This window comes from Poromitra crassiceps (genome assembly GCF_964638095.1).
Source record: "Poromitra crassiceps genome assembly, chromosome: 5".
Classification (NCBI taxonomy): Eukaryota; Metazoa; Chordata; class Actinopteri; order Beryciformes; family Melamphaidae; genus Poromitra; species Poromitra crassiceps.
Genome location: NC_139642.1, coordinates 14933680 through 14946039, shown reverse-complemented (window position 1 = coordinate 14946039; position 12360 = coordinate 14933680). Strand labels below are relative to the sequence as shown.

Here is a 12360-nt window from a genome sequence, read left to right as displayed (position 1 = left end):
CGAAAGTCAGGGACACCTCCCCAACCCCCGACCTCAAAATCCAAGATGGCAGCTCCCGCATCAACAGTACTGAAGGCTGTAGTAGTACACTGTTTATTAGCATTCTCATTCAATCAGTCGTACCCACAGTACTAACTTCTATCTGTGGTCATGTTGCTGTACTGTTCATACGTGCCTCAGGAAAGACACAAGAAGGTCAGCAACGACTCAACCCAGCCTGTTCTCCCTGTTGCCATCAGGGAGGAGATAGACGACACCCAAAGCACGAACCAACAGACTGAGGATTAGCTTCTTTCCTCAGGCCACAAGTCTCGTCAACAATAAATAACACACAACACACACTCACAACACGCGCACACTCCCACACAAACACACACACACACACACACACACACACACACATTTAAATGATTTATTTATGTCCACATGGATACAAGGTACAAAGGACATACACATTAATAATGTAATCAAATGCTGGGAGTTAGTCAGTTACATGAGTGCCTAATTGGCGACCAGATTCACAAAAAAGATAACACCACACATGACAATGGCAGGTGGACAAATACAGTTATACTGTAATACAACGGTCAGTATCCACTTCATGGGAACAAAAGCAACGCCTTCTCCATATGAGCGGCTACCAATAATAGCAGATTTAACAACACCTTGCTAACTGCTTGGCCCTTCTCTTAGGTATGCCAGCCATCTGGAGACCTCTTGCAACCAGCAATATGAACATGACCCAGGCTACAGTTCTCTCCCCTTCTCAAGTTTTGTGTTGGTAAAAAAAAATCTATTAAATTCACGTGCACTATACCAGTATTTGTAGTTCACACAGACTATGATTATGTTTTTAGGCCTAAAAGCAAGACCCAAATATACCATGCGTTTAAGGACGACCATGTTTGTTATCATTTGTCTTTCCAGGTTTCATTAAACAGCAGTGAACACAAGGCCGTTCAGCAGAACAGGTTGGGCTTTCCCAGCAGCACATGAATGCAGCATTCCTCTTCTCGTACCGGACTGGTGGGCTTTAGGACCTGGAGCCAGCCTGTCCAGGGGCGTACTGTGTGTGTGTGTGTGTGTGTGTGTGTGTGTGTGTGTGTGTGTGTGTGTGTGTGTGTGTGTGTGTGTGTGTGTGTGTGTGTGTGTGTGTGTGTGTGTGTGTGTGTGTGTGTGTGTGTGTGTGTGTGTGTGTGTGTGTGTGTGTGTGTGTGTGTGTGTGTGTGTGTGTGTGTGTGTGTGTGTGTGTGTGTGGTACTGGGAGGGGTTGATGATGCATTCAGAAAGAACTCTGCTCAACTGGTTTTTTTGGACTCTGGAAGTGGGAGTGACTCTCTCTCTCTCTCTCTCTCTGTCTCTCTCTCAGTGTCCACGGTGTCCACCTCTCTGCTTGCTCGCTCTCTATCCCTCGCTCTCCAGAGAAGCACACAGTAAGTACTACTTCACTTGTAGTCGGTTATGTCTGTTTTTCACTTCTTGGTTTTGAGGTACAGGCTGCCATGTTGCTGAGCTGTGTGTGATGTTGTAGTGTGTGTGTGTGTGTGTGTGTGTGTGTGTGTGTGTGTGTGTGTGTGTGTGTGTGTGTGATGTTGTAAGGAGTGTGTGTGCTGTGTTGACACTTGATCCAGCAGTAGAGATTAGGTGGCTGAGCAAAGTTTTCCGCTGTCTGTCTCTCCATGCTTTACTGTATTCAAAATCAAAGATGATAAACGCGTTAAGATGACCATTCTGTTTATTTTACTGCAGGATAATTGCTTTGTACGACTGCGTGTAGCTGCTTGCTTCTGAGGTTGTTTCTTCAGTGAATGCTGTATTTTCTTGCAGAAACACAACTGATGACTTATCTTTGTTAAGGACTGGAGAAACAGACGTGCTTACTAAGCTTTACTAACCGTAACCCTGTTAATTAATGGTTAATTCATGCTTATTAAGCATTAACTAAGCATTGATTAACCCTTACTTAATGTACCCTTATTGTAAAGTGTTACCGTTATTATAATACAGATATAGTATTAATGCATTGATTGAGGTGTTGGTGTGCTCAGTCTCAGCTTGCAAAAGGCTGTAAGGCAAATCAACGCGGAATGTATCCAAAATGTTGATGCGTGTGTGTGTGTCTCTGTCTCTATTCTCTCTGTCTGTGTATCTCTCTCTGTCTGTCTCTGTCTCTGTCTCTGTCTATATTCTCTCTCTCTGTCTGTGTATCTCTCTCTGTCTTCCTCTGTCTCTGTCTGTCTCTCTTGTCTCTCTGTGTGACAGACGGCAACATGTTTCTGGCAAAGAGACTGATAGGAGGAATCCTGGATGTAGTGAGGTGAACACACACACACACACACACACACACACACACACACACACACACACACACAGTCTGCGTATAGTTAGTATTCACAGACTGTCACTGTGCTGGGTCAGTCAGTCAGCTTGTACCTTTAATGATGCTGAAACACACTCAACATTGATTATCTTCAGTCAGTCAGTCAGCCAGTCAGTCAGTCGCTCTGTACTGTCTGATCTCTGTCTCTATGACTTTAACTCCCACAGCAACATCGACCCCGGTCAGTTTGTTCCTTCAGATCCCGTGAGTCAACCTCTTCACTTTCATCACACACACACACACACACTCTCTCCCTCTCCCTCTCTCTCTCTCTCTCTCTCTCTCTCTCTCACTCTCTCTCTCCCTCTCGCTCTCTCTCCCTCTCTATATGAGTCCACCATCTCCACCTCCTCCCCACGGATGGTGATGGGAGTTGGGGACCTCCTCTTACTCTGCCGGTGGTGTTGAGTTGGAGGTTCACCCTTAGCTGCTGCTTGTGTTTGAAGCCCCATAGGAAAAGCTTCAGTTCCTATCAGTAACATTAGCCTGCTAGCAGCTAGCTTAACGGTCTGCTGAAGTCCACAGTAACATTAGCCTGCCAGCAGCTAGCTTAACAGTCTGCTGAAGTCTACAGTAACATTAGCCTGCTAGCAGCTAGCTTAACAGTCTGCTGAAGTCTACAGTAACATTAGCCTGCTATAGCAGCTAGCTTAACAGTCTGCTGAAGTCCACAGTAACATTAGCCTGCCAGCAGCTAGCTTAACAGTCTGCTGAAGTCCACAGTAACATTAGCCTGCTAGCAGCTAGCTTAACGGTCTGCTGAAGTCTACAGTAACATTAGCCTGCTAGCAGCTAGCTTAACAGTCTGCTGAAGTCCACAGTAACATTAGCCTGCTAGCAGCTAGCTTAACAGTCTGCTGAAGTCCACAGTAACATTAGCCTGCTAGCAGCTAGCTTAACAGTCTGCTGAAGTCTACAGTAACATTAGCCTGCTAGCAGCTAGCTTAACAGTCTGCTGAAGTCCACAGTAACAGATGCAGTTCACTGTCTATGAACAGTTTATAATCTAGTCTCATTACTGTGATTGGATCAGGGCAGATTTGACTGGGTGGAAGTTTTCCTGTGCAAACAAACTAAACACACTTACACTGAGGAATGTGTGTGAGTGTGATCTGACAGTAGCTTCTTTGTGTGTGTGTGTGTGTGTGTGTGTGCGTGCGTGCGTGCGTGCGTGTGTGTGTGTGTGTGCGTGTGTACGTGTGTGTGTGTGCGTGCCTGTGTGTGTTGCCTTCTTGCATTTTCTCTAGTCTAGACTGTGATTTGCTTTTGTGTTCTTGTGAAATGTGTAGCAACAGTCTCTAAAATGCACTTTATGCTTGTTAAACTCAAACTTGTGTGTGTGTGTGTGTGTGTGTGCGTGTGCGTGTGCGTGTGCGTGTGCGTGTGTGTGTGTGCAGCCTCCTGCTCGGCGCCCTCTAGCCTTCGCTGAAGCCCACGAGAACGATGAGGAGAAACAGTTTCGCAAAGTCTTCGCGCAGCTGGCCGGAGACGTGAGTCCACGTTCACTATAACACACTGCCTATATACTGAGGTGCCTATATCAGTCTGTTACACTGAGGTGCCTATATCAGTCTGTTACACTGAGGTGCCTATATCAGTCTGTTACACTGAGGTGCCTATATCAGTCTGTTACACTGAAGTGTACCGGTGCTTACCGGGGTGTGCCATGTCAATGTGTGTGCCAAATTAGAAAACTTTTGACTAAAGCTGTGTTCACACCGAGATATTTATTTTTCTCTCTGTCGCTCTATTCAACCCTTTGGAATCGCTCTGTCGCTCTGTTTAAATCGCTCGTCAACAGGCACAATAATTGACGGACATCTGGCGGCTATAACGTTACGCAATGTCATGATGTTTGTCCACTACGAGCCACCGTAGTTGTTTACAAGCTAAGCCTATCAGCGTGCTCCTAACGTGAGCTCTATACCGGTAGTACAGACTTCACTTCATGTCAGCTGTCAGCCTGTCAATCAGCTGTCAATGCGGTTTGTTGTCACACAATAAACCAGCGGTTTGTTCCAAGCCAGTGTGATCCTTGACTCACTCTCACACGGCAGCCAATCAGCGTTGAACAGCGAGCGACTGATGCCAGCGTAATTTCGCTCGAGTTGGGATATTTCATCTCGGGCGACGAGCGAATTTTCTTCCTATCGCTCTGTCTCTGTCGCTCGGACGCCCAGCGATTTTTCTCCCGGGCGAATATACGCTCAATCGCTCATTTGCATTGACTTTGTATGTAAACTCGATGCCAGCGAAAAACTTTAATAGGTCGGTGTGAACGCAGCTTAAGCAGACATTGAGCTAGAGCCATTTACAATAGGGTACCGTATAATCATAAGAATCTGACCAAAAACGACATAGTAAATAGAAATAGCCTTGAAACAAAAGAGAGCTCACACAGTGCGGCTCTTTACTCTGAGTTGTTTGTATTCGCTCACCTCCTCCTGATCCCAGAGCAGCTTCTGTACCGCAGGCTGAGCCTCACATCTGCTGCTTGCTCACCTCCTCCTGATCCCAGAGCAGCTTCTGTCCCGCAGGCTGAGCCTCACATCTGCTGCTGTTTTACAGTCTGCAGCTCACATGCTAACAAACCACACACACACACACACACACACACACACACACACACACGCACACACACACACACACGCACACACGCACACACACACACACACACACGCACGCACGCGCGCACAACTTTATGACTTGTTTACAGCAGTCTCTTCAGTCTGTCTGGGTTTTCAGTCTCCATTTCAAATTCCAAGAAAGAGCCAATCAGAGCTCTCAGATGAAGTGGATACTTTGTGGTTCATGGTAATGGGCTCCATGCAACGAAACGCTTCCTTGTTTGACAGTTTCGACACAACTTGGTACTGGGTTATTTCAACTTGGTACTGGGTTATTTCAACTTGGTACTGGGTTATTTCAACTTGGTACTGGGTTATTTCAACTTGGTACTGGGTTATTTCAACTTGGTACTGGGTTATTTCAACTTGGTACTGGGTTATTTCAACTTGGTACTGGGTTATTTCATTCGATATACATGAAATTAATTACATCGTATTCAATAGCTTTATAACCCTTATCGTTTTTCACCCTGATAGCGGTTATTGTCCCGTAGCTGGTCCCAGGCTTCTGTCCTGACAGCACAAAGAAAGAAAGGAAACCTTTTGTCATCTGATCCTCCAGAATAACTCAGCAGTATCACCACCCACCTACTGGGCCGGGCCGGGCCTGGCCGGCGTCTCTGCTGGTGGTTGTTGTGCACAGACTCAGTTATTGTTCAGCTTCAGCACCGCACCACAGCTGCTGCACCTGCTTTACTCACCTTCACTCCTGAACACAACTCAACAACTCCCTCATGTCTCTCATGACTCTGTCATGTCTCTGATGTCTCTGTCATGTCTCTGATGTCTCTGTCATGTCTCTGTCATGTCTCTGTCATGTCTCTGATGTCTCTGTCATGTCTCTGTTATGTCTCTGTCATGTCTCTGATGTCTCTGTCATGTCTCTGTCATGTCTCTGTCATGTCTCTGTTATGTCTCTGTCATGTATCTGATGTCTCTGTCATGTCTCTGTCATGTCTCTGTCATGTCTCTGATGTCTCTGTCATGTCTCTCATGTCTCTGTCATGTCTATGTCATGTCTCTGATGTCTCTGTCATGTCTCTGTCATGTCTCTGTCATGTCTCTGATGTCTCTGTCATGTCTCTGATGTCTCTGTCATGTCTCTGTCATGTATCTCATGTCTCTGTCATGTATCTGTTATGTCTCTGTCATGTCTCTGATGTCTCTGTCATGTCTCTCATGTCTCTGTCATGTCTATGTCATGTCTCTGATGTCTCTGTCATGTCTCTGTCATGTCTCTGTCATGTCTCTGTCATGTCTCTGTCATGTCTCTGATGTCTCTGTCATGTCTCTGATGTCTCTGTCATGTCTCTGTCATGTCTCTGTCATGTATCTGTCATGTCTCTGTTATGTCTCTGTCATGTCTCTGATGTCTCTGTCATGTCTCTGTCATGTCTCTGTCATGTCTCTGTCATGTCTCTGTCATGTCTCTGATGTCTCTGTCATGTCTCTGTCATGTCTCTGTCATGTCTCTGTTATGTCTCTGTCATGTCTATGTCATGTCTCTGTCATGTCTCTGTCATGTCTCTCATGTCTCTGTCATGTCTCTGTCATGTCTCTGTCATGTCTCTGTCATACCTCTCATGTCTCTGTCATGTCTCTCATGTCTCTCATGTCTCTGTCATGTCTCTGTCATGTCTCTTATGTCTATGTCATGTCTCTGTTATGTCTCTGTCATGTCTCTGTCATGTCTCTGTCATGTCTGTCATGTCTCTGTCATGTCTCTGTCATGTCTCTCATGTCTCTGTCATGCCTCTGTCATGTCTCTGTCATGTCTCTCATGTCTCTGTCATGTCTCTGTCATGTCTCTGTCATGTCTCTGTCATGTCTCTCATGTCTCTGTCATGTCTCTCATGTCTCTGTCATGTCTCTGTCATGTCTCTCATGTCTCTGTCATGTCTCTGTCATGTCTCTGTCATGTCTCTGTCATGTCTCTGTCATGTCTCTGTCATGTCTCTCATGTCTCTGTCATGTCTCTGTCATGTCTCTCATGTCTCTGCCATGTCTCTGTCATGTCTCTGTCATGTCTCTCATGTCTCTCATGTCTCTGTCATGTCTCTGTCATGTCTCTCATGTCTCTGTCATGTCTCTGTCATGTCTCTGTCATATCTCTGTCATGTCTCTCATGTCTCTGTCATGTCTCTGTCATGTCTCTGTCATGTCTCTGTCATGTCTCTGTCATGTCTCTGTCATGTCTCTCATGTCTCTGTCATGTCTCTGTCATGTCTCTGTCATGTCTCTCATGTCTCTGTCATGTCTCTGTCATGTCTCTGTCATGTCTCTGTCATGTCTCTGTCATGTCTCTCATGTCTCTGTCATGTCTCTGTCATGTCTCTGTCATGTCTCTGTCATGTCTCTCATGTCTCTGTCATGTCTCTGTCATGTCTCTGTCATATCTCTGTCATGTCTCTCATGTCTCTGTCATGTCTCTGTCATGTCTCTGTCATGTCTCTGTCATGTCTCTGTCATGTCTCTGTCATGTCTCTCATGTCTCTGTCATGTCTCTGTCATGTCTCTGTCATGTCTCTGTCATATCTCTGTCATGTCTCTCATGTCTCTGCACCACATCTGTTCCCATTATCACATGACGTCATATTGCCTGCATGGGTCCACTCCAGACCATTGAATCCTGTCAGTCCTGACTTGCTTCTGGTCTGGCTGCTCTGGCATCTCGTCTGGCAATGTGACATAAAACAGCAGTTTCTTGGTTGAAAAACGTTCGGTCCAATGAGGGACTAACGCAGGTGTTCCCAAACTTTTTTGGCTTGTGATGTCAAAAACATCTAGGGACCCGAGACATTCAAATTCCGATACACCATAGATAATATGATCAGTGACATCATCAGTGATGTCACATGTAGCAGTATGCTTGTTTTCCCCCCTCAGAATTCTGACTTTAATCTCAAAATTCTGACTGAACCTGTTTCACTGTAAAACCAACATTTGTTTTAAAAGACGTCTTTTAAACACTGTTGTGTTGAGCGCTTTTAGTTTGACTGTAGCATGAAAGCAGACTGTATTCTCTGGCCTGCTCAGCTGATGTTTCCATTTCCTGCTCAGTTTGAATGTGAGTCAGTATCAGATAGAGAGAGGGGGAACCACCAGTGTTCAACTTCAGAAGATATTATTTATGTGCGGTTGCTTTCTCCAACCCCACAGATTTCCCTCAGACCACAGAAGATTCCGAAAGACTGGAGCCAACTCAGGGTGTGTTAGAGAGGGAGAGAGAGAGAGAGAGGGGGGGGGGGGGAGAGGCAGAGAGAGAGAGGGAGAGAGAGAGAATGGCAGGGAGAGGGGGGAGAGAGGCAGAGAGAGAGAGAACCTGTCACTCCTCTCTCATGCATTCCTACCATTGTCTGGCAGGGCGGCACTCATGCCTGAGGGGGCGTTGTTTGTGTGTGTGTGCGTGTGTGTGTGTGTGTGTGTGTGTGCATGAGAGAGAGAGAGAGAGAGAGAGAAAGAGAGAGAGAGAGAGGTTTTCTCTGAGTCATAGGAGGGGTGTGTATACCAGTTGGACCAGACCTCAGCCAGACACCGCAGGGTGGACTCAGTCTAAATCAGGGGTGTCAAACATGCGGCCCGGGTGCCAGAACCGGCCCGCCAAAGGGTCCAGTCCGGCCCACAGGATGACTTTGCAAAGTGCGAAAATTGCACTGAGAAGTCCTTCAGTCCAATGTGATGCACTTGTGAAGGCTAAGAGGTAGCAGGTTTCAGGAGCAAGTTCAATATTAAGTAGCCGATTCGTGTTTTCTGTGTTCATCACTAAATGGTCAACTATGGTAAATGGTAAATGGCCTGCATTTATATAGCGCTTTTATCCAAAGCGCTTTACAGTCAGTAGGTACATTCACCCATTCACACACCGATGGTGGCAGGTTACCACGCAGGGTGCTGGCACACCAACGGGAGCAATTTGGCATTCGGTGTCTTGCCCAAGGACACTTCGACATGCAGACTGGAGGAGCCGGGAATCGAACCACCGACCTCTTTTATCCAAAGCGATTAGTGGACGACCCGCTCTACCTCCTGCACAGTTACAGACAGATTTAATAATTTCTTATAGCTGAGATACAGTAACCCTTTGTGTTCTTAGTTCAAATGTACCTGTAATTCTTTACACTCAAAGTAATGAGGACATTTGGAGGTTTTGTCATTTATAGCCAGGTGATTATTCTTTGTCTGACCCACTTGAGACCAAATTGGGTCACAATTGGACCCGCTGGAAATCAACAGTACTAATGATGGTGGTGCTGAAGCTGTGTTTAGTGCACCACAGCTGGGTGAGGCTGGGTGCTGGGTGGGGTGGGTGAGGCTGGGTGCTGGGTGGGTGAGGCTGGGTGGGTGAGGCTGGGTGCTGGGTGGGTGAGGCTGGGTGCTGGGTGCTGGGTGGGTGAGGCTGGGTGCTGGGTGGGTGAGGCTGGGTGGGTGAGGCTGGGTGCTGGGTGGGTGAGGCTGGGTGGAGTGGGTGAGAGCACCCAGTGTGGAGTGACAGGTAGAGTGAAGCTGAAGGGGGCGGAGTCTCGTCTGACTGGATTCTATTGTTCGACTCCCAAGTGCTAATCCAAGAGATTAGCGCGCTTTTCATTTTTGCAACACCTCTGCACGTTGTCGTTTTACTTCTATACAAACACGTCTCAGAGGCAGGAACAATCGGATTGGTTGAGTTAAACCTCGGTGGGCGGAGCCAAAGAAGCACATTTTTGTCGGGCTTAGGAACAATAACGTTCGAATCAGAATTGGAAAAGTGGGTTACGTTGCAGTTGCTCACATTCTAGAAGAGATGAAGAGATATAACCATGAAATTATAAGGAAAAATAGAAATAAAAAATATAATAAATAAAAAGATGTAAAACTTGTGCCTTATACGACAATATATCGACAATAATAGAAATAAGAAAAATAGGAAATATGTACGTGGAAAAGGCAATGGGATTTTTGTATGGATTTTTGTCCAACATTTTTGCTTCCACAGCCATGGAACTGCACATGTGTAAGATCAGGAACGACATGGGTGTATGATTATCTTGCTGTTACAACTGTACAACTGTACAACTGTTACAACTTCATGATCCCCGGTCTCCCCTACTCCATATTTTTAGCTCCTATCGTGTTGAGGAAACGATGACTCACATTATGCACATGATCTCACAACAACAATGGTTGCTATCGGAAACCAAACTCCGATTCAGAGAAGAAAGAGGAAGACAAGCTGCTGGAAGAGAATCCCAGCTCCGCTGTTTTCAGTTGCTTGGCTGTGTTCTGTGTTTTCAGTTGCTTGGCTGTGTTCTGTGTTCTGAGTTGCTTGGTTGTGTTCTGTGTTCTGAGTTGCTTGGCTGTGTTCTGTGTTTTCAGTTGCTTGGCTGTGTTCTGTGTTTTCAGTTGCTTGGCTGTGTTCTGTGTTTTGAGGGGAGTTTGACACGTGTTTGTTGTGGTTGTGAGAGTTTGGAGCAGCTTTCATATCTTCAGCTGTGAGTCAGGAGCTGGAAGACATGACGGGCTTGAGTGAGCCTCTGCTCTCTGACTCACTTTGTGTGGTGGGCGCTTCCTCTGTGGAAACATTACTGAGGTCAACCCTTCTGTGTGTGTGTGTGTGTGTGTGTGTGTGTGTGTGTGTGTGTGTGTGTGTGTGTGTGTGTGTGTGTGTGTGTGCGTGTGCGTGTGCGTGTGCGTGTGCGTGTGCGTGTGCGTGTGTGTGTGTGGACAGGACATGGAGGTGAGCCCCAATGAGTTGATGAACATCCTCAACAAGATCCTTTCTAAACGTGAGTTTTCTGTTTTCTGACTTTAACACCCAAACACCTTTTTCTCTTTAGTAGTTGAACTGTTAACTTGAATGCAGGGTGTCGTCTGTGAGTCATGGATCTAGATGGACAACTATAGCTACAGCCCAAAATAGTTCAAAGTCGAGCTGAACCCAAAAATGACGTAATGCAGTGCACCTATTTAATCATGTATGCAAACAAAAATCACAAAAATCTAATTTCTTTCGTTTTTCACACTTTTTAACATCAAAAGTTCATTTTTCAAGATTTCATTCATAACAGTAATCTACAGTTTGCTGACGTCACATAGTACTATCACATTTCTACCCCATTTCAACCAATCATATCACGACATGGCAGCTGTCAATCAAATCTTCATTTCAGGATATGCCAAAGCCAGTCCCCAGAATTGTCAAATCAAATCATCGACACCGTATATGGTCCGCCTCTCAACGCTGTCATCTCAGACAAGATTTGTTTTCAGTCTCCGACGCTCGCGCTATTGATTCAAGATTCAAGATTCAAGATTTCTATTGTCACTCCGTAGTACAAGTATCACGTGTGAAATTCTTGTGCTGTAGACTCCGTTACAACATAGTGCAAAATGACAGGGCATATAGGTGCAGGAAAACAAGAGAAACAACAAGCAATAAGGCAGTAACGCAATAAAACAAGCCAAAAAACAGTGACATATTCACTGCACATAGGTGCAAATAGTATAGACATAATTGAAACATAATTAAACATAATTAAACATTCTGTTTGCACAGGTGCAGATAGCATAGGCCTAGTTAAACATACGTAATGGTAGCAGCTGCAGTGCAGCTACTACATGATTGTTGGGAGTTTATTTGTGTATGTTCCGGTTCATTTAGACTTTAACTGCAAATGGGATTCGTATTTTAAACTGAACTGAACTGAGCTGAACTGTGTTGTGTGTTTCCAGGTGGAGAATTGACGACTGACGGCTTCACAATTGAGTCCTGCAGAAGTATGGTTGCTGTCATGGATGTATCCTTCCACATAATACTAGTATAGTACTGACAGTAGTAGAAGGAGTAGTAGTAGTAGTAGTAGTAGTAGTAGTAGTAGTAGTAGTGGTGTAACCGAGTGAATGTGAGTCCTCGTGAGTCCTGAGTTGTAGTGAGTACGTTGGTTAAACTCACTCCTGAGTCCTGAGTTTGACCCTTGACCTCGCTCCCTCAGAGTGACAGCACAGGCAAGCTGGGCTTCCACGAGTTCAAATACCTGTGGAACAACATCAAGAGGTGGCAGGTCAGTTCACATCCATATCACCACTTTACATGTTGAACAATCTGTTACATTCAGAAGCATACAAGATTATTGCCATTTGAAAACAATATTGTGATATATTGCGATGTATTACCTTTGTCAACTGCAAATGATGTGCTCAAAATCTGTTTTATCTCATGAAAAAGTTTCCAGTCTGTTCATCTCACTTCAATCATTTTTATTGCAGCAAAATGGGATTGTCAAGCAGACAGACTGACCAACATAAAAACCTGTCATAAATGCTGCATGCACTTGACAATTTATATAATAAAATATTGTGATACTTGGCATTCGATAT

General features: G+C 45.3%; 1 protein-coding gene across 1 annotated transcript in view; it reads left to right on the top strand.

The window, feature by feature from the left end:
* Nucleotides 1–1322: 1322 nt before the first annotated feature.
* Nucleotides 1323–12360, top strand: part of LOC310777498 (calpain small subunit 1-like) — a 19238-nt gene continuing 8200 nt past the window's right edge. Inside the window, exons 1-7 of the mRNA XM_083637842.1 lie at nucleotides 1323–1433; nucleotides 2263–2317; nucleotides 2548–2584; nucleotides 3778–3870; nucleotides 10712–10769; nucleotides 11716–11780; nucleotides 11976–12044. Of these exons, the coding sequence (XP_083493968.1) occupies nucleotides 2271–2317; nucleotides 2548–2584; nucleotides 3778–3870; nucleotides 10712–10769; nucleotides 11716–11780; nucleotides 11976–12044 (369 nt within the window). The 5' untranslated portion in view covers nucleotides 1323–1433; nucleotides 2263–2270. The remainder of the gene's footprint in view (nucleotides 1434–2262; nucleotides 2318–2547; nucleotides 2585–3777; nucleotides 3871–10711; nucleotides 10770–11715; nucleotides 11781–11975; nucleotides 12045–12360) is intronic.